Source organism: Dermatophagoides farinae, chromosome 5 (genome assembly GCF_024713945.1).
Source record: "Dermatophagoides farinae isolate YC_2012a chromosome 5, ASM2471394v1, whole genome shotgun sequence".
In the NCBI taxonomy this organism is placed as follows: domain Eukaryota; kingdom Metazoa; phylum Arthropoda; class Arachnida; order Sarcoptiformes; family Pyroglyphidae; genus Dermatophagoides; species Dermatophagoides farinae.
The window spans coordinates 5,330,004-5,353,896 of record NC_134681.1 but is presented as its reverse complement, the minus strand read 5'-3'; the positions used below and the strand labels follow the sequence as shown (position 1 = coordinate 5,353,896).

The following is a 23,893-nucleotide window of genomic DNA, read 5'->3' as shown; positions in this document are numbered from 1 at the left end:
TGGATACTAGTGATCAAAGATCTGATCTGATCTGATCTCAATTTCCCCTTTGGCTTTTTTTTCTTTTGCTTATATGTGAAAATATAAAATCATCTCATTTTTTTTCCCGTTTATTTTTATTATTATTAACGCTGCTGTTTTAGGTTATTATCGTAGTAAATGTTGTTGCTGCTGTTGTGTTACTGTTGCAGTAATTTATTCGCTACAATCTAAATAGTCACCACTATAACCACCACCACCACCACCACATTCTTCTTCCTCCTCCATTCTACACCAAGCTGTAGATTCTTATTTCATCATCATCATCATCATCATCCACCGTTTGTGTGTGTGTGTGTGTGTGTGTGTATTGCTGTATAGGGAATCACATAGAGAATATACTGTAAAATAAGAATATAAACCATTTCTTTGCATTTTTATTTATTGGGTTTTGTGTTATAAAAAAAAGAAGCATAAGAAAAAAAAAGAAAAACTAATGAAAGAAAAGAAAAAAAATTTTTTCTCCTTTCTTCATCGAACGAACACTTATACGAACCATATATACAATTTCAGAATGAATTAGCCACTCTAACGGTGATGATGTTTGCCCATTCATCGTCGTCGTCGTCGTTGTCGTCGTATTCATAATCATCATCATCATTGTTGATTGTTGTTAATGTGTATAGTGTGTGTATGTGCGTGTATGGTATATGTTTGTGTATGTTTTCGTATATTATAAAACGAGGCCTGTTGGATTCGTTTCTTTTTCTTTCATTATATTCTTCAACTACAATGTGATATAAAAAATTCATCGTTGTTGTGCTTAAATGGATGATGAATATCGATGACCAACAAACAACGGACAAATAGAAAATGAAAATGTAAAAAAAAAACAAAAATTCAAATTCAAATTAAATTTCAATTTATCAATTATATATATATATATTAATGGTCTGTGTTCTGATTATTATTATTGATTGATTGATTGATTTTTTTCTCTTGTTTTTTTTTGTTTTATTCTGTGTTGTTCAATTTGTTCAATTTGTTTTTGGTGTTTAATGTCGAATTCACGTGTTTATTATCATTAATCAACACAAAAAAAAATACGTGGACACATTTGATTTCACATCTTTTCTTATGGGTTATTTCACATTCTTGAAATATTTGTTATAATAACCACTTGGTTTTTTTTTTATTTTGTTGTTGTTTTCTATATTTATTCAATCTACTAATTGTCATTTATTCATTCATTCATTAATTGCTTGGAGAATATTCTTTTTTTTCTGTTGTTGCTGTTGTTATTCAACTATTTGTGTGGGTGTTTCAAAAAAAAAAAAAAAAATTTTTTTTTCATCACCTCTTTCACAGCTAAATTGTATCTGACAACTTTTTTTTTACTTGTATTCTTTTAACGCCTCCGGATAACTTTTATTATTCAAAATCAAATTATTGCTGCAACAACAACAACGACAACAACAAAAAAAAATTGTAAATTATTCTCATTACCCTTTTTGCTATTGTTGCCTTTGTTGTTGTTGTTTTTTGTGTGTGTGTGTGTGGGGCACTTGCTTTTTTGTTTTGTTTCCCATAGAATTTTTTTTTCATTTCATTTCGTTTCGTTTGAATATACATAAATTAATCAATCAAGCACATCATCGACAATAGAAATAAAGAGATAGATAGAAATCCATTAAATCTTAATGTTTCTCTCTTTCGATGATTCCTTTAAGCTTTTTTTTTTCTTTGCTTATCGTTTTATTTTATCCCTTTTCTCTGTCTCTTTCTTCATTCAAATCTAATCATAATGATGATAATGATGAATTTACTGTTCAAATTAAAATCTATCTGTTTGTTTCTGATGATGATGATAATAATAATAATTTCAGGCAAAAAAAAAATTTTTATAATGTAGCTTGATAGCCAAAAAATAAAAAAAATAAATAATCAGTGAATTGAAAAAAAACCAACCAACATCAACTGAACAGCGTTCAAATCACACATTAATTTGGACCAGCAACACGAAAAAAAAAATATATAGCGCGCGCGGCAAATAAAAGACAGTGATGAGAAAAAAAGGAGTAATAATGATGAAAAGAAATGAAATGAAAAAAAAAAGAAAATCCGATATCATCATCATGATGATGATCATGTAAACACAGCAGATCCAGAACGAACCCAAATCAATGTGTGTGTGTGTTTCATTTAATAATAATAAAAAGCTAAAAAAAATCATCAGTTTTCTTTCATTAACCTAGCAAAATGAAATAAAAATATGAGGTACCTCATGCCATCATCATCAACTAGTTGGTGTCTTTTTTACCTTTTTTTTCGCATTATGCGTGTGTGTGTGTGTGTAGGCATTAAATCCTTCCATCATCATCATCATCATATAACTGGCCAATCAAGCTATAGGCTATAATGATAAATATATGTAAACCCCCCCAAAAAAAAATTGATGATGATGACGATGAAACAAAATTTGAGGGAACAAAATTTTTTTTTTAATACTTTACTTTGTTAAAATTGCCGCATCAATTTTTTGGATTTTTTTTTCTGTTTCTAAAAAAGTTGTTATTATTCTTTTCAATTTTTGTGTACAATCACAATATCTATTTACACACACGCAAGCAAGCAAGCAAAAAAAAAAGTACACATTTAAATGTGAAATAGATAGATAGATAGATAGATAGATGGATTCAGCATTGGATTGAGCAAAAAAAAAAAAAATAATAAGATAAATGGATAGAGCGATAAAATGAGGAGCAAAAAAAAAGGAGTAAGCGAATATATAAATGAACGAACGAGTTAGTGAGGCTACTTTAAATATGATCCATGTGTGTGTGTGTGTGTGTGTGTGTGTGTGCGCATAGAAAGCGTTGAGAAATGCAGATAGATAGATGGATGGATAGATAGATAGAATTTACTTTACAAGAAAGAAAGAAAAAGAGATGTAAAAGAGTAATGAGTGAAATTTTGTGTGTATGTGTGTTGTGTGTGTGTGTGTGTGTGTGTGTGTGAGGGATAATATTGTGAATAGTAGGAGAATGAAAAAGGATAAAAAAAAAAATATAGAGAGATTGTATCAAAAAAAAAAATCGAATGAATTGAATGAAAGAAGAAAAAAAAATAAAACATTATCCAGTGAGAGTGTGCGTATCATATACACACACATGTGTATCGGTATTGTGGTATTTAGTTGTGGCCTTCTTCTTCTTCTTCTTCTTCTTTTTCTTTTTCTTTTTCTTTTTCTTTTTGCATCAAATTGTGCATACATCATCGATAAATATACAGGCACACATGTATTATATGTGTGTATGTGTGTATATTAATATAATGTGTGTACAACAGCATTTTTTGTTTTGTTTTGTTTTGTTTTATTTTGTTTGAAAATTGAATAGAAATAGTAGTATATATAGTATATAGAATAGAAATGAAATGAGAAAAAAAGAAATAAAAACAAAAATTTGAAAATTGATTCCAAATGAAACGACAACAACAACAAAAAACAACAACAAACCATGTGGTGAGTTATATATTAAATTATATAAAAATAAACACATTCAACAATAATATAATATATATATAATATATATGAACAGAAACAGACAGACATGTTCTATATGTGTGACCCCACAACATCATAATGATAATAGCCAGCATTCAATTGATTAATGAAACAAACAAAAAAAAACGAAAGAAAAATTCATATTAAAGGATTCAATAGAATCCGTTTTTGTTTTAAGAAAAAAACCAGAAATCTTTCGTTTTTTTATTCAATATAATTTTTTTTTTAAATCATTCATTCATTTGTCCAAAATATGACATGACATGACAACAAACAAATGATATTACAGCAACAGCAGCAGAAGAAGAAAAAGAAAAAGAAGAAGAAAAAAAAACCCAATAATGTGTAAGTGTTTGAACACATAAGAATAGCATTAGATTCATTGAATTCAATGATTTTGTATGATATGTGTGTGTGTGTGCATGTATTTTATCCATCATATAACAGATAGATATAGATATGTGTACAAGCTACAAGTTGTGATCTTTGCACATACACACAACACATATTTGATGCAGTGTGTGTGTGTGTGTGTGTGTCTTTGATGTCTTGAAAAAAAAAATTTTTTTTTCTAATGCGATAATGATAATAATGATGATGATGATGATGATGTGACAATCACATGGTTTCCAATAATGATGACGATGATCATCATATATACACAATATATAATATAATATAATCGTCATAATAATAATAATAATCATCATCATCATTCATTTATAATTTTATAATAATACAAATGAAATGTGTGAAGTACTAAATTTTTGTGTTTCTTTTTTTTTTTTGAATGTTTGTTGCTGCCACCACCACCACCAACACCACCAACACCACAACCAACACACCAGAACCATCAACATCCTCATCATTATTGCCGCTGTCATCGTCACAATTTACAACTACCATCATCATCATCATCATCATCATCATCATTATAATCATCAAAGTGTATATTCCGACTATACCATACATATGCAATGATGCTGATGATGATGATGATGACTATGATGATGATGATGATGATCAAACACTACGACTACAAAATCCATTGAATTCCAATGGATGGATAATTTTTTTTTCTTCTTCTATTTGCTTTATTTGCTTCTCACCATATTTTTTTTTATTTTTTTTTTTTTGATTTAACCATTTTTTTTCAATACAATCACATCATCTATTCATAGTTGTTGTATATCGAGTCAGTAAGCCAGCCAGCCAGCCAGCCAATCAATCAGTCAGTCAATCAGTAAATCAATCAGTTTAGTCAAATATTATTATCCATTTAATAATAATAAAAAAATACAATCGACATCATCATTTGTTATTATTGATTCAGATATATTATTCATTGAAAATACATGAAAAGTGGTGAAAAAAAATTTTCATTTTTATATTCAGGTATCATCCTGTGGTTTTTTCGATTCCATTTTTTTTTCATTAATTATTCTCATTGATTGAAATTTAATCAATTTATTTCAATGATATGTTTAAATTATTCTTAATTCTTGAATTTTTTTTTCTCATCATCTCAATAGAATCTGATCTGTTTTGGCTGGATGTAATCAAAAAAAAAAAAAAATTGAACATTACTCAGGATCCTATCGATTGCCTCATCATCATCATCATCAACATTCATCCATTGATTCATTTGCTTGGATCATTTTTTTTTCTTTTTCATTTATTGTCGATAATTTTTCAAAGTGAAATTAAAACAAAACAAAACAAACAAACAAACAAAAAAAAAATTCCAACTTTATTTTATCATCATCATCATCATCATTAATATTATCAAATTTTTGTGTTTTTATGTGATTTTAAAGTCTAAAGACACTTTTGTTTTTTTTCTCTTCTCTATACACCTGTATTATATATATATATATATATAAATGATTATCATCATTATCACCAACAAAATCATCAGTCATAAATCCTGTACCTGAGCAAAAAAGAAAAAAAAACAGTGATCATTATGAATTTATCGTTTTTTTTGTTAGAAAGAAAAATCATGGAATGATTGCAATATCATCATCATCATCATCCTATACTTCGACATTGAAATTAATAATAATTGGAATCTGAAACATTAGAATGAATGAAGCAAAAAAAAAATTTTTTTTTGATAAATACGTTAATTAGAAGAAAAAAAATATATATGAATATTCAATAATTCTAGCATAGAAGAAGAAGAAGAAGAAGAAAAAAAATTATTTAGCCACGTTTCTGGATCAATTATAAACTACACTTTAATTTTTTTTTCAATTAAAATTTTGTTTCAATCAAGTGTCCCTATTGAACTAATTATTGTATCCTGTAATAATAATATCATCATTCTCATCATCATCATTATAATTTTCATCTGGAACATCAGCATCATCATCATCATCATCATCACTTTACTCATATCATCATCATCATCGACATCGACATTTTCATTCAATGTCATTAAAATTTAAGTATCACACACACACACACATACATCTACAATCTTGATAATTATAATGCAGATATATTTTAAATATATTGCCAATCAATGAAATCGGGCAATGTTGCTACAACAGATCAATCATCATCATCATCATCATTATTATTAATCGTCGTCATTTGATTTTCGTCAATTAAATTCATTCATTATTTTCTGACCCATAAAGAATTGAACAAGAAAAAAATTTTTTTTTTTTTGTTTTCACACCAAAAATCCCCTTTTTTATCATTTGAATCAGCGTTAAAACTTTAGAAATATTTGCAACAAGTATATAAATCAACCATACACACATAAACAAACAATCGAATAAATGAATATTGATTCAGCTTTTTTTTCTGATGGAATCATCAACATTTTTCAAATTTTGATTATGATGATGATGATGATGATGATATAAACAAAACGTCATCATTAAATATATAATACACCATTTGCAGATAAATCAACATTTGAATGGTAATTAATTAATTAATTTAATTTAACTTTAATTAACACGCGCTGCTCCGGGGAGCACTTGCGCAGAAATGGAAATTAGCAGAAAGAAAACAACAATAAAGAACAAAGTAATAAAATAGAAACAATAAAGATAATAAATAAAATAAATGTTTTTTTTTATGAATAATTTAGACCAGGGGTCGGCAACCTGCGGCCCGCGGGCCGCATGCGGCCCATTACAACTTTTTGTGCGGCCCACCAAAGCACCAACATAATTTTAGGAAAAATATTAAATTAAAAAAATATTGTGTCGACAAATTTGCAACAATCAACATCACAAATGACAAATCCAACCTAACACGATCAGTTCAGAGTTCAGAATCGAGAAAATGGCAAATCCCAACTAACACGACCAGTTCAGAATTCAAAATTCAAAATCATGAAAATGACAAGTCCAAACTAACACGATCAGTTCAGAATCGAGAAAATGGCAAATCCATACTAACACGATCAGTTCAGAATCGAGAAAATGGCAAATCCAAACTAACACGATCAGTTCAGAATCGAGAAAATGGCAAATCCAAACTAACACGACCAGTTCAGAATTCAAAATTCAAAATCATGAAAATGACAAGACCAAACTAACACGACCAGTTCAGAATCGTGAAAATGACAAGTCCAAACTAACACGATCAGTTCAGAATTCAAAATTCAAAATCGAGAAAATGGCAAATCCAAACTAACACGACCAGTTCAGAATCGAGAAAATGGCAAATCCAAACTAACACGACCAGTTCAGAATCGAGAAAATGGCAAATCCATACTAACACGATCAGTTCAGAATCGAGAAAATGGCAAATCCATACTAACACGATCAGTTCAGAATCGAGAAAATGGCAAATCCATACTAACACGATCAGTTCAGAATCGAGAAAATAACAAGTCCAAACTAACACGACCAGTTCAGAATCGTGAAAATAACAAGTCCAGCCTAACACGACCAGTTCAGAATTCAAAATTGAAAATCAAGAAAATAACAAGTCCAGCCTAACACGACCAGTTCAGATGGTTAGTTATTCTAGTTACCAGAATGGGTTGGTTTCGATACCGTTTTTTAGATTTATTAAAAATTATTTTCAATGATGAATTCTGTTTTCCAGGATTCAGAGTTAAATAATGTTTGTTACATTTAATTAATTCGATATGTATCGGATGTTCTGCCATTGAAGATGGAAATATTTATTTTCAGAATATGTTGTTGTAATTTTCCACACAATGAATAACATTAACAAATGATCATCAAAAAAAATTTTATCTGATTCGAAAAAATGTTGTAAAAGTCGATAATAATTCAAATTCAGTTTGGTTCAGTTTGGACTTTTGAATTTTGAATTTTGAACTGGTCATGTTAGTTTGGACTTGTTATTTTCTCGATTCTGAACTGGCCGTGTTAATTTGGACTTGTTATTTTCTCGATTCTGAACTGATCGTGTTAGTATGGATTTGCCATTTTCTCGATTCTGAACTGATCGTGTTAGTATGGATTTGCCATTTTCTCGATTTTGAATTCTGAATTGGTCGTGTTAGGTTGGATTTGTTGTTTTCTCGATTCTGAACTGGTCGTGTTAAGTTTGACTTGTTATTTTTTTTATTTTGAATTTTGAATTCTGAACTAATCGTGTTAGGTTGGATTTGTTATTTTCTCGATTCTGAACTGATCGTGTTAGGTTGGATTTGTTATTTTCTCGATTCTGAACTGGCCGTGTTAGTTTGGACTTGTTATTTTCTCAATTTTGAATTCTGAATTGGTCGTGTTAGGTTGGATTTGTTGTTTTCTCGATTCTGAACTGGTCGTGTTAGGTTGGATTTGTTATTTTCTCGATTCTGAACTGGCCGTGTTAGTTTGGACTTGTTATTTTCTCAATTTTGAATTCTGAATTGGTCGTGTTAGGTTGGATTTGTTGTTTTCTCGATTCTGAACTGGTCGTGTTAGTTTGGACTTGTTATTTTCTCAATTTTGAATTCTGAATTGGTCGTGTTAGGTTGGATTTGTTGTTTTCTCGATTCTGAACTGGTCGTGTTAGTTTGGACTTGTTATTTTCTCAATTTTGAATTCTGAATTGGTCGTGTTAGGTTGGATTTGCCATTTTCTCGATTCTGAACTGGTCGTGTTAGTTTGGACATTTGCCATTTTCGAATGAAATTTTATTGTGACACGTTACATATTTAAATAGGAATTTTTATGAATTTGTGGCACGGACATCAAAAAAAGTTTGCCATCCCTGTCGTATATGATATAAAAGCACTATTTAAGTTATATTTGAATGTGTGGCCCACATAAAAAATTTTATTTTGAAAATGGCCCGCTGTCCGAAAAAGGTTGCCGACCCCTGATTTAGACAATATTCTTTACAAAATTGGTTGAAGATGTTGAAATTTTGCTTGGTTGCTATACAATCTTTTGCATTTGAGAAAAGGTTTCTATAAGAAAAATTATGGCATGATAAAAGAATGTGGATCGAGCATTGAATATCACGACCGCATGGGCATAATGGGGAGGATGACTTGCCAATCTTAAATAAGTACTGATTGAACTTCCCATGATTAGAAATAAATTGAATGTTGTAAAAATTTGGACGGAAGTAATTCGGAATGAACGGAGAGACAAAGAATTTTTTAAAAGTATCATTAGAACCATTGTAATATTTGAGTAGAAGGAGATTTTCAATGTTTTTTACTTCAATGGCTTTCAAATGGTAGTCATGGATATGTTTGGTAATGAGATGAGTGTGAAAGTAATCAGACAATTTCGGTAATGAACAGATGAGATGGACAATGTTTTCAGAAACAGAACAATAAGCTTGAATTGATTTGGCTAAAATTCGATATTGTAATGAGTCGATTTTTTTTATTTGTGATTTATTAATCTGATTAAACCATATTTGATAGCCATACGAAATGGCTGGGCGGATCATACCTTTATACAAATTGATTCTTTTTTTGCAGGGTAAACCCCAGGTATTTCCAATTAGAGCAAATAAAATTCTGCATATTCGTTGGGATTTGTCGACAATATTGTTGATATGAGGGGAAAAATTCAGTTTTGAGAGATGTCTATGATTACCGAAGGTCAAGCCTAAAATTTTAATTGAATCAGAAGGAGAAATTTGATGATTGCTGTGATAAATGACTGGTTTATTTTTTTTAAATAAGTATAGAATATTAGTTTTATTATTATTGATGCTTAGTTTCCGACTTTGGCACCATTTGTCAACGAAGTTTATGGAAGCAATTATTTTCTCTTTAAGGAGGTTTACAGACGACGCCCAACAAACAATTGTGATATCATCGGCAAATGCAACAACTTTTGAATCAGAGATATTGAACGTAACTAGGAGATCATTCAATAAAATTGTCCATAGCAGAGGAGATAAGACACCACCTTGCGGGCAGCCACATGATAATGTTTTACTTGACGAATAATCACCATAGTCAAACAAGATAGATCTATCAGATAAGTATGACATCATAATTTTTATCAAATCAGACGGAATATTTGCCTTATCCAATTCGTAAATAATTGCTGGCCACCATGCCTTGTCGAAAGCAGAAGCAATGTCAATAGCAATGATAGCTGTTTTATCGTGTTGTTTATGTTGAATGGCTGAATCGACAATTGATGATAAAGCGGATATTGTAGATTTATTTTTAACAAAGCCATGTTGCTCTGGATGAATAAATTGGTTAAGGTGAGCCGCTAGTTTATTATTGATAATTCTTTCAAAAAGTTTGGCTAGGTTGGAAATCAAACTGATTGGGCGATAGCTTTTTATATTATTGTAATCAGTTTTATTTGGCTTAGGAATGATTCGTACAGTAGCTTTTCTCCATTCACGAGGGAAATAATGCAAATTGATGCATTTGTTGAATAATAGTTGAATCGTTGGAGCAAGAAGATCACATGTTGCTTTAATCATTTTATTAGTGACATAATCCAAACCAGGTGCTTTTTTTGGGTTTAAATTGTTGATGATTGTTTTTACTTCATCAATAGTAATGAAGACATCAGATCGATTAGAAAGCAAATGTTGGAAATGTCTAATGTAATAAGTTGTTTGTGTGTCATTGGCTTTATTATCATCAGGGAACATTTGATTCAACATATGGTTCATTTGATGTTGTTTTTCACTAGAAGGAATTTGGTCAATCATTGGAATTTTATTATTAGTATTAGATGTTAAAAGTTTTAAAATTCTATATGTGTTGCCGAAGTGGTCAGAAGAGTTTACATCTTCAAGAAAAGATCTGAAACTATCTCTTTTTGCTTTTCGAATTGATTTTATGTAATTGTTTCGGACATTTTTATAAAACTCATAGCTGACTTGTTGATCGTGTCGATAATACAAATTTTTTATGTAATGGAAATATTGTTTTTGAGAATCAAGCAAATTTGACCACCAAGAGTATTTTTTTGGATACGATGAAGATTTCCGAACTGGAAAAACTTTATATGCTGCTTCAATATAAATTTTTGTAAGTTTAGAAATTGCACTATCAATATTTGTGAAACTATTACAGTCGTGGAGAAACTGATTTAGACAGCATATCGAATGTTGATCAATATTATTCAAGTAGGAGCTCATATCTGATTCAATAAATTTCCATGTTGATTTGATGTAGTGTTTTTCAAATTGATCGTTGAAGGAATTGATTGTAAAAACGATTGTTTCATGATCAGACATCTCACATAATCGTGTTACATTCCAATTTGAAACGTAACTGTATGCCTTGGAATTGGTAACTGTTAAGTCAATAATACTAGCGTTACGACACGTTTTGGTTTTGCTGTTAAGAACAATAAGGCTTTGTGAATCAATAATATCCTTAAGCTTATTGCCGTTTCTATTTGTAATAGTGTCGTGCCAGTATGGGTTTCTAGCATTGAAATCACCACAGAAGATAATCGGAAGGTTGAAGAAGGTTGATAAAATAGAGACGAAGAAATCATGATGTAAATCACAAAAAATGTTGGAATGAAGATACAGATTCACTAGAATTAGACTGGTAGATTTGGTTTGTATCTTAATTGTTGTGGCGAAGGAATTGGTGAAATTTGTTAAATGCTCAATAGTCAGCGAATTGTTAACAATAACAATGGCACTATAAATAGTACCGTTTTGTGGATGACTGTGATAGATTCTTGAAGACAAAGAAAAGGGTATACGATTTTTGAAGACATATGGTTCTTGTAAAGCTAAAATGTCTGATGAACAATTCATGATCGAATTTCTGAATTCGTTGTGACATTTGAATGGTACGTACGTGTTTTGTGTTGTTGTTGTTGTTGTTGTCGTCTTTTCAATTAAATTTTTTTTTATACCGAGAAAAAAAAATTATTGATAATTTTCACGTTAAAATTGCAAATTTTTTTTCGGGTTTCTGTTAAAAAAAAAAACAATGCAACAAATTGGACAAAAAGTATGATTCTTTTTTTTTGTTTGTTCGGCCATGATAAATCCAATCAATCACTGTGTCATATGATGTATGACATTTTTTTTTTCGTAATTTTCATTCATTGATTGATGATGCGAAAATTATTTGATCATCATCAATTTATTGATTGATAGGTTGAAATTGATCTATTTGATTATTGTCATGGTATGGTATGGCAAAAAAACGTAGTTTTATTTTTTTATTTTTCTTTTTTTTCCCCTTGATTTATCACTTTCATCCCAATATCGGCATCTCAATTTCAATTTTAATCATTTTTGCTTTGATGATTATCATGATGATCGATTTAAAAAAATTTTTTTTTTATTTTTTTATTTTTTTGTTGGCTTTACTTTCCAATATATTGTGATATTCAATCATCACGATGTTGATGGATAATGGCAGTGAGATTGGGATAATCACAGCAACAGTATTATTTGGCCCTATAGAATTGTTTGAAATGAAATCAAAAAAAAAAAAATTATCATCATCATATATGGTATGATCCGTTGCTGCTGTTTTTGTCAATATATGTGATATATCAATTTTCAATCGATTGATTTAATCCTTTATTCTTATATTAATGAATATTGATTGATTTTTGATTTATAATCAGTAAAAAAAAGTGCATAAAATATTTTGGGAAAAAATCAAAGAAAGTGTAATAATATTCATAATGCACTAGCTTTTTTTTCTTGCTGATTCTGGTTTACTTTTGCCTTCTTTTGTGCTCTATTATATCTGTTTATTCACATAAATTATTTTTTTTTTATTTTCTCTGCTTATCAATTTGATCCATTTTTCCAACAACAATCATTCAATTCACATTCATTAATCACAATTGAATTTGAATGAAAAAGAAAAGAAAAAACATTATGACCTAAATATAATTAACATCATCATTCATTTCATTTATTAATATCATCACGTTAGATAAACAATCAATTTTTTTTTGTTTCATTTTTATTAATATTTCAACACAATAATATCGTTTGGTCGTTTGAAACACATTGACGATTGATGAAAGATTAAAGTAAAAAGAAGAAGAAGAAGAAGAAGAAAAAAAAATCATTATGAACTCATTATAATTAGGATAGAAACATATATATACACACACAGAGAGTGAGATATATATACGCACAAGTTTTGTCATTAACATCATCATAGAGATCGATATTTTGGGTAAATATCATAAAAAAAAATTTAACGAATACATTTGTATTTTTTGCTCCTAGGTTCTTGTTTTAACAACAACAACAACAACAACAACAAAATTTTTCTCTTTCCATTGAGATATATATATTTGACATCAATTTTTTTTTTTTTAATTAATTTGTGTGTATAATGACAAAATTTAAACATTCCTGATGATATTAAAAAAAAATTTTAGGAAATTGAATTTGAATTTTTCTTTTGTGGGCGCGAATTTTTTTTCCTCTCCCTCTCTCTCTCTCTCTCTCTCTCTCTCTCTGTGTGTGTTTAAGGTGCCCCTCTCTTGATAATTAATATACCTTTTTCCAAGTTTCATTCCTGTTTTTTTTTTGCTGAATTCCATATTGTGTGATAATCAGAAAAAAAAGTATTTTTTTTTGTTCTACCATTCAAACACATCACAATCAAATCATTGAATCGATGTTGATCATTATTGTTGTTGGCGCGTGAAAAAAAAGAAAGAATTTTTTTTTGTCTTTCCAGAATAAAAATGTCTAAATTTTTGACATCACAACATCATGATCATATTGTAGCATCTCTATTTAGCCAAAATTAAGACTACTGCTACTACTGCTACCACTATTTTTTCAGCTTATTTTTTCTTATTACAGTTGTTCTACTGTTTTTTTTTGGTTCAATAATGCTTAATTTTTCAGTTAATTTTTTTTCCCAGCTAACAATCAAGGAAGAGAGATAAAAAACGAGAGGGAAAAAAAATTTAATCTTCATTCGAACTTTTACCATCATCATCATCATCGTCATCATCATCTTGTTTAACTTTTTTTTTCGTTGTTGTTGTTGTTGTTGCTGTTCATGTTTCTTTTTCTTCCAATTCGTATATTACCGTCATCACTCTTTAAAAATAATATAAGACAAAAACAACAAAAACAACAAGTATACCGGATATATAAGTTGCGAAAACATAAATAAACCGGATTGTTTTTAGTATAGTTTTTATAAATGTCTCTCTCTCTCTATATATATACATGTGTGTGTGTGTGTATATACCCATTTTTGATCTATATCGAATGATTCCGGTAATCTTATTTTCAGGTTTTTTTTCAAAACCATCTTAGCTTTTTCTTTCTCGAATAATATAATAACTTACTTTAGTGTAAATGCGATTTTCAAGTTTTTTTTTCTATGATTCAGTTATGTGAAAAGAAACCCTATTTTGGAGAAGTGATTTTTTTGTGTTAGTTTTAGTATTATATTAATTAATTATTATTATTGACAAATAAATAATGTTGAAATAAATCCAAGGGAGAGAGAGAGAGAAAAAATAACCGAATAAACAATTTGACCAAATCGAATCGAATTCGAATTCGAAATCTTTTTTTGGTCAAACACAATCAATAACGAATGTAATGTAAGAAAAAAAACACACACACAGGCTTATTTTTGTTGATAAAAACAACCAAACACACACACATTCACCAAAGAAGAATAACCTTTTTTCTTGGATTATTCTTGGATCTTGTTTATACATATACACACACACACACAGTAGTATAGTGTATACAGACTTTTAGATATTTATATATCTCATAAAGGGGTTCTACATTTCTTGACAACGCAACGATGTGTTTGACAAATAAACTTGGCAATTTTTTTTTTTATTTTCCTGTTAGATTATCTGTTGTTCTGTTGTTTTTTTTTCTCATAAAGATTTTCGATGAAAAGAGGCGAAACTCTAAAGACTCTAGAGATCCTTTGCCTTTTTTTTATATATATAACGATAACATGATGATGATGTTGATGAACAAAGTGTTTGAATGAACAATTGAATTTATCGTTTATTTTTCGATCAATCGATCAATAATATATTATGTGTACGATATATATTATACTAAATATGGTATTTAAACGTGATCAAAACAATTTGACTGATTTTTAATTTGTTTTTCATTTGAATTGTCATCATTATTTGATTTTTTTCAATACACACACACACACACCGAGACACACACATGAAATTGGCTATAATTCTTTTCGATTCGTTTGTTACGATAATTTGATGACAATTTTTTGTTTTTTTTATTTTATTTTATTTCTCTCACTGTCCACCAATCTATCCATATTTATATAACTATTAAACACAACATATTGTGAATTTTGTTTGTTCACATTTATGAACGACAAGACGTAAAACAAAAATGTTTTTCTGATGAAAAATCAACAACATCCTATTTTTTTTGTTTGTTTGTTCGTTTTCATTTTGAATTTTTTTTTCTGGTTGTCTATTTCATTCATTTCGTTATTTTTGGTGATTTCATTTAATTTTTTTTTCTCTGCTTTTATTATATACCATTTGATTTGATGATATTCATCAAATCACCAGAGAAAAAAAATCATCATCATAATTTGAATAAATGAAATAATAATAATAATAATAAAACAAAATTACAAATTCAACTTACATTTGTTTTTCAAAAATTTTTCATTTCATTTTCAATTTTAAATCGTTTTTTTTCTCTGCTTGCATTGCACAGAAAAAAAACCTTATGAAACTTGTTGAATTTAAATCATCATCATCATTTATTTCCATAAACACGTAGTGGTGCGTATTTCACACATTAGATAAAAAGAGAAAGAGAGAGAGAGAGATTGTATATATTTGCATAAACGAAAAGAATGCCAAAGATTGCATCTTTTTACTTCTCATTATCATCATCATAATCATTCTGTGTGGTTTCACTTTCACCACTACTCTTTTTTTATTTAATTTTGATTTTCAATACAAAACAAAAAAAAATTTTTTTAATTTTTACCCATGCTGCTGCTGCTGCTGCTGTTGCTGCTACATTTGTTGTTGTTGCTAAACTAAATGAAGATAATTTTTTTTTGTTGCAGTTAAAATAGAAACAAAACTGTATCAAATACCATTTGTTGTTTGTCTAAAATCATCATCTACCAATTGATGATATATACTGTATGCTGATATCCAATTTCAGGCCAGAAATAATGATTGGTCGAATAATAATTTAATAAAATATTTGTCATCATCATAATTGCTTGAATCCAGAAAAAAAAGAAAGAAATCTTGTTGCATTTTGTTTATTTGTGTGTGTGTGTGTGTGTATTATCTTTCTATCTATGAATCTATATCACATGTTAGTTATAACTTTTTTTTCTGTTAACAAAATTAAAACCAATATATATAATATAATATAATAATACCAATATATATATAAAATGAAAATTGAAAACTGAAAACTGAAACTATAATAATCATGATAACAACAACAACAACAACGACAACAACAAAAAAGTTGCAATAGCGATAATAAAAAAAAGAAGAAGAAGAAGAAATGATTGATATAGCAACAAACGATATATAAAGAATGAAAAAAAAAGAAAACCTTGTATCGATTTGATTCAAAAAAAAAAAAAAATAAAAAAAATAAAAAAAAAATTTTCCCCAAAGAAATTAATATTCATTCATTCAGAATTCATCATCATCATTTAGATTAATAACAAAAACAACAATAATAACAACACACACAATTAATTAATCGTTTAAAAAAAATAACCAGAAAGAGAGCTAGAAAGCTAGAGAGAGAGAGAGAGAAAGGTAAATATGAGAAAAAACCCCTTACGCATTATCAAATATCAAGGAAAAATTTTTCAGAATTTTATATTAGAAAATTTTTTGCTTTTTTTTCAAAATCTATTCCACCCTATCTATATCCACCAACCATAAACATTGCGTTTCACATTTTTTATCATTGAAAACGTTATGTTTTTTTTCTCATTCAATCAAATTCTACTATTTATTGCATATATACACATTTTAACAGCCATATAAAATGATGATGATGATGATGATCAAATATGATCCGATTGCCCATATTATACATTTGTTCACACACACAAACACATACACTTTCATATATTATCACTTTAAATTCATTATTATTTATCGTTTACCCACAATTATCATCATCATCATCATCATAATCATCGTCATATAATAGCCAATGATCTCAAGGATGTGGGATACATTTTCATATTTAAATTATATTAATATAATATTGATTGATATTATTATCTGCTGCTGCTGCTGCTATATGTGCAACGTTTCAATTTCTTCATCATAATCATCATCATCATTTTTTTTTTGCGTCGAAATTTTTTGTTGTTGTTGTTGTTGTGGAAAATCATGAAACTTTACATGTATGAAAAAAAATGAGAATAATTTTGCTTTCGAATCAAAGATTGGTGGTGGTTTTTTTTGCTATATCCTTTTTTTATTCAATCTCTCTGTGTGTGTGTGTGTGTCTTTCACATATATACTCTGATTATGACGTTTACTTTTTTTCCAAATACAAAAAACATTGATTTGTTTTGTATATAAAAGAGTGAACATGTGTTAAATAAATGATAAAAATGAAATGGATAGATTTTTTTCGGAGGGGGGGGAAAAAAAATATTTTGAAGATGATGATGATGATTTTCTTTCTTGATTTTATGTTTGTCACACGACTTGTTTGATAATAATAATAAAAAAAAGTTGTTGCATTACAGATTTTTTTTTTTTTTTTGATACTTTAGAAAAGATTCGAAAATTTTCTTTATTTTGTTGTTGAATTTTTTTTTCTATACACATACATTAAATTAAAGGTGGTAATATGATTGAACAACAAAAAAAAAATTTATTGAACATGCAATTCCACGACAACAACAACAACAACAACAACAATCTTTCTGTTTCGTACACAAAATCCAATGTAAGATCGATTGATTGATCAATCGATTTGAATTCAATCCTTTGCCATCATCTATGATGATGATGTTAATAATAATAATAATGATGATGATTATGATGATCATTTTTGAAGATGATTTCTTTCATTTTTTTTCCTTCTTTTCAAATTTTCATTCAATCAAACTTTCATTCACTTTATCATATGGCCTTGAATTATCTTTTTCACTTTCTCTTATTTTTATCTTTATCATCATTATCTTTGTTTTTATTTTTCTTTCTCTCAAATTATTCTTTGTTTTTTTTTTGCTGCTGCTGCTGCTGATGATAATGATGATTATGATGATGATAATGATGTTAATGATGATAATAATTTCGATATCTCCCTTCTATCATGGTTTGTTTGCGGTTTTTCGTGTGTGTGTGTGTGTGTGTGTGTTTAGATCTATCCATATACAGTTTTCCAAAACAAAAATTTACCAAAGAAATTAACTACGAAATTTTCATTTTTTTTTATTATTCTACTGAAAAAAATGTTTCAAGAATTTCTACGTTTCCATAGTAATTTATTAATTTCGGTTTACATTTGCACACATTGAAACCTTGAAATGAGATTCAATTTCATTGAAAAATATATGACCCAAATGATGATCCAAATGATCTCTAACCACTTGTTCATTTTGTTTTAACTGTATCAAAGTTTTTTTTTTTGGTTGTATACTGCGTATATGCTCATCTGATGATTTTTTTACCCATTCGATATGGAAAGCAGAATTCAAAAAAAAAAAGAAATCGAAAAAAAACTAATTTGTATCCAATAGCAACTTATTCACCGACTCAATGACTCACTGACTCACTGACTGATTGATTGAGTTCCAGCAAAAAAAAAAGAAAGAAATTTTTCTTTTTGGTTTTCATCATTATTTTTTTTTTTTTGTTTGTTTGATAGTAAACACACAAAAGTATCAATATGGAACATTAATATTATCATCAAAATATATAGCTACAGATTACATAAATATCGATATTGTGTGTGTGTGTGTGTGTGTGTGTGTGTGTGTTGGTAGGGAGGGGTATCAACAATTGATAAATTGTTGATTCAATGATGATGATAATGATCATAATAGAAAAAAATGTGCAAATGTGTTTCTTTTTCTCTTTATAACTCACTTACTCAGTCACTAACTAACTCAATTTCTATGTATATATGGGTGTTTAGTTTGATATGACAATATTTTTTTTATTTTTTTTTTTGGTATATCCAATCATCAAATGATATATTATCATTATCAAACCAATATATATATCTTACATACTAACTTGTTATCAAACTTGTGTTAAAAAAAAAAATTTTTTTTCTTTATAATAATGATGATGATTATTTCGATGAATTTCTAATTTGTCGACTCCATATTGTTTTTGTAATGAAACAACAAAACAACAACAACAAAAAAAAATTTTTCTATTTTTTTTCTCATATTTTGATCATCATCCTGTTTTGTTTTTGGCTTTCCATTTGTAAGATTTTTTTTTTCACTGTGTGTGTGTGTGTTTGTGATCTTCGGATTGTGTTTTTTTTTCGTTTTTATCAAATTCCATTTATTTATTTTTTGTGTGTGTGTGTGTGGCTATAAATATAATTTGTTTTTTCTCTGTTATCATTTTTTTTGTGTGTGTTTCATTGAATGTGTTCTTATTTGAATTATATTGGATTATGTATGATTTTATTGGCTAAATACAATGATCTGTCAATCATCATTTTATATAATAATGAACGTTTCTTAATCACATTGTTTGTGAATGTTCTTTTTTTCATCATACATGATGATCATTAAAACTTTTATTAAAAGAATATTCTTTTGTGTTATAAAATTATATTCTGACTAATTTTTCTTTCTTTTTTTTTTTGATTTTCTTTCTTTATCATCATCATCATCATCATCATCATATAGATAGCAAAACGAATTTGTATCATTGATCATTCGTTCTCATCAGTCATTATTATTTGTTTTGTTCAACATACAATTCGAAGAAAAGCAGACTTGTGTGTGTGTTTTTTTTTCCGTAATCTTAAATTCTCTAGAAAATAAAGAACATTCTATGAACAGAAAGAAAAAAGATTTTCATCACGATTCAATCAATCAATCTTCAGCTACCATCACCGCCATTGCCAACGAAACAATTTCATTGTTTCATCGGTTTTGGTAATGGTAATGGAATGGAGCCTATCATTGAAATGGAGGATACGAACGAAGAAGATTATAACTTCTCTGGTTCTGCATACTCTTCAACACCATCACCACCACCTCCACGTGTTAATTCTTTATCATCTACTCTTACGATTGGTCCACATTTATCATCATCATCATCATCATTAACAACAACATCAACAACGATAAAACAACATTCACAACAAACATCTGCTGCAACTGCATTGATAGAAACGCCTACAAATGGAACAATAGTATCATCAACATCATCATCATCAAATACAGCAACAACGGCAGCGGCAACAAATGATTTGAATGAATGTGATTCACTTGAGCAGTCGAATACCATACATATTTTATCACCGTTTCATACAACTACGGCAACAATGAATCAATCAAATATTCTTCATAATTTGGATAATGATCCAATTACCGATCTATCCAGTATGAATCAAAATTCACAATTTCGTTCACGTGCATATACATGGCCACAATCATTAAGTTTTCAACAACAACAACAAGATGAATTTGGTGATGATCAATTACATGGTGATGGTGATTTCTCTGATATGGTCATGGGTATTGGCTGTGATGGTATTACCTCAAATGCTATCAATCCATCTGTACTAACTTCATTAGATTTAACCGATGTTGATCCAACATCATTATCAACATCGAATCAACAGCAAAATCATCAGCAATCACCACTACAACAACAGCAACAAACACAATCACCTTATTTGTTGCAAAATAATGTCGATACTTCAATGTATATGTTTGATGATCCGGTTAATGATCATAACGATCCGAATGGACGTTCAGGATTAATCAATCCAATACAGATTCTTTCTTCACATCAATTTCAGCAGCCACAGCAACAACAACATTCACATCAACATATTTATCCGTCTAATCCATTTCAATCGAAATCATCATCATCACCAACAACAACATCATCAACAACAACGTCGATAAATGATAATAAAACTGTCCAAAATCATTCATCGACATCATTATCTACCTCTGCATCTACATCAATGACAACATCTAATAACAATAATAATAATAATAATAATAATCAGAATAATTTGAATGATAAAACAGAGAAACAACAATTATATTATACGACACCGGCTGATAATAATAATGATAATACAACAACGGGAAAATATTCTAGTCTAAAAGTGCATGGATCACTTGGTAGTTGTGCAAGTGATTCACAATTATCTAATGGACAAACACCATATCTTCATCGTTCTGGTTCAGAATCCGGTACATCATCATCGGCAACAACAAAAAAGAATACATCCAGACGTAATGCATGGGGTAATTCATCATATGCTGAATTAATTGCTCGTGCAATCGATGGCTCACCGGATAAACGTCTAACATTATCACAGATATATGAATGGATGGTACAGAATGTGACATATTTTAAAGATAAAGGCGATAATAATTCATCAGCTGGTTGGAAGGTAGGTGTCATAAAAAAAATAAAATTTTATTTTATCATTTTTTCCGTCATTTTCCGGATCCGTTTCCTTTTTCCTGATTTGTTTGGTTATGTGTGTGTGTGTATGTTGCATGCCTGTAAGCAGATTTTTTATCTCTTATTTTTTTTTACATCAATCAATCAAATAAATTACTGGTGACAATTCGTTATTAATATTCAATTTCATTAACACATTTTATTCATTCATTCATTCATTCATTTATTCCTATACTAAAAACAAGCATAAAATTCATTGAATATAGTTGAATACAGAAAAAAAAGAAAAATAAAAATGGTGATGAAAATCATCCATAGAGAATATATATATATATCAATGTTATTGCTGCTAACTCGTCTGGTGAACTTTTCAATTACAAGATTAAATGCTATGCTATAATATGCTCGCAATGTCCGAGATTTGAATAGATAAATAAATAAATAAATGATGATGATTTGTAAACATAATTATTATGCAAAAATGGTCATCAAAATCTCATTTGAAGTGAATTACTTCTTAAATGATTTTTTTTCTTCTTTTTTTTATTGCATGATAATGATGATGATTATTTAATTTGCATTGTTTAACACACACACACTGTCATTACCGTTTAATGTTTTTTTTTTGGATTTATTAACATTCATTCATTGATTCAATTTTAATCATTTAGACAAAAAAAAACATTCTTTGACAATTACATGTTCATTATTGATTATACCTGGTGTGTTATAATATATATACAGACATTAAAACCACGTGATTATTATTTTTTTTTGTTTCAGTTTAAATTTGATTGAATCAGATCACATTTTATTTGACATACAGTACGAAATGTTTGTCCATTTTGTCTTTATGATTGCTTTGTGTAAAAAAAAAATAAAGATAAAGATAAAAAATCGTTGCCAGTTGCTTTTCAACAACAAACGACTAACCACCAAAAAAAACAACAACAAAAACAATGATAATAATCGATGATAATTTTGAATTTAGAGTCCAAAGTTTTTTTTTGTTTCTTATATTCGCATAATGTTGCTTCAAGGCTTTAAAGATTTTACTATTTTGTTTCATTCATTAATGATTATCATCACCATCATAATCATTGTTGAATGATTTTTTTTTGTGTAGAAATCGTTAAAGTTTTTTCTTGTTTCGTTGATTTTTATTACTGATTAATTTTCAATTTAATATCAAATTAATCAAATCATTCAATATAAATGTATTGGATGTTGTTGATGTGAAAACATTTTATATATACCGAATCATTCTGGCAAAAATGGTCGACCATCTGAAATCATCATTATTATATATATACATACAACCTGATCATTCGCATTTTTTTTTTTTAGATTAATTCGTTATCAATTGGATAATTTGATTCCATTGACAATAGGACAATTTTGTTAATGATTATATTGTAATGATGATGACAGGTTTATCAAGCCATTAATTTTGATTGATAAATGAATGAATATTCAAATTCAAGTATTTACCTGCCATTATCAATTTTCATTAAGTAGTGTTTTTTTTTCAAATAATCGATTTCATTTTGTCATTGTTTTTGTTATAACAATCAATGAGATGGACAATTGACGTATATAGATGATGATGATGATGATGATGATGATGGTTTGTCAGGATTAATTTGTCATTTTTAAATGGATCAAAAGAAATGAAAAAGTCAAAAAATAAAAAAAAATTTTTGTCTTTCGTCTGACGTTTAACAATCATCATCATCATCATCATCATCATTCACATTATGGATGATAATGATGATGAGCGTACTCTAAATTGACTTTGGCAAATTTTTAATTTAATACAAATTTTTTTTCTCTTCCCTCTTTTTTTCGCATTAATAATCATCAGCATCATAATAATTATTCAGATCAGCTCCATTAGAAAAAAAGAGTCAGCCAATGAATTTTTTTTTTTGTTTTTTAAATGTCATTGGAACGAAAGTTTTAAAATTTTGTCTAGAGATACTGACAAATTGGACAGAGTGCAAACTAGAGAGAGAGAGAGAGAGATAGATTTGAAACATTTGAAAAAATATGCGTGAAATAAAAAATTCAGGGAAAAAAGATAATTTCCGTGAAAAATTAATTAGTTCAATGGCTCTCCAGGATTTTTTTTTTCGTTTTGATTTGATTTTTTTTTTGAGGGACAACTAATGGGAAAATGAAACAAGACTGTAAAAAAAACGTAAAGAAGAAGGAGAAGGAGATAGTGGGAGAGGGAAATCAATTCTCATCAACATTGGTGCGGAAAAAATTCTATATATTTTTTACATTTTCTTTGAAATCCCTATGTATTTCTTTTGATTGATAATCT

At 28.5% G+C, this 23,893-nt stretch overlaps 1 protein-coding gene across 7 annotated transcripts in view; it reads left to right on the top strand.

Annotated features, from left to right (window-relative positions):
* Positions 1 to 373: 373 nt before the first annotated feature.
* LOC124499174 (uncharacterized) overlaps positions 374 to 23,893 on the top strand; it is a 37,248-nt gene continuing 13,728 nt past the window's right edge. The window contains exons 1-3 of one of the 7 annotated variants that reach the window (XM_075730980.1): positions 374 to 860; positions 5,077 to 6,479; positions 19,818 to 21,550. In XM_075730980.1, coding sequence (XP_075587095.1) covers positions 20,084 to 21,550 — 1,467 coding nt within the window. In that variant the 5' untranslated portion in view covers positions 374 to 860; positions 5,077 to 6,479; positions 19,818 to 20,083. Of the gene's footprint in view, positions 931 to 3,394; positions 3,503 to 3,793; positions 3,890 to 4,395; positions 4,940 to 5,076; positions 6,480 to 11,761; positions 11,773 to 14,417; positions 14,530 to 19,817; positions 21,551 to 23,893 lie in introns of those variants that run through there. The other 6 variants (XM_075730978.1, XM_075730979.1, XM_075730981.1 and 3 more) reach the window with 6 other exon arrangements.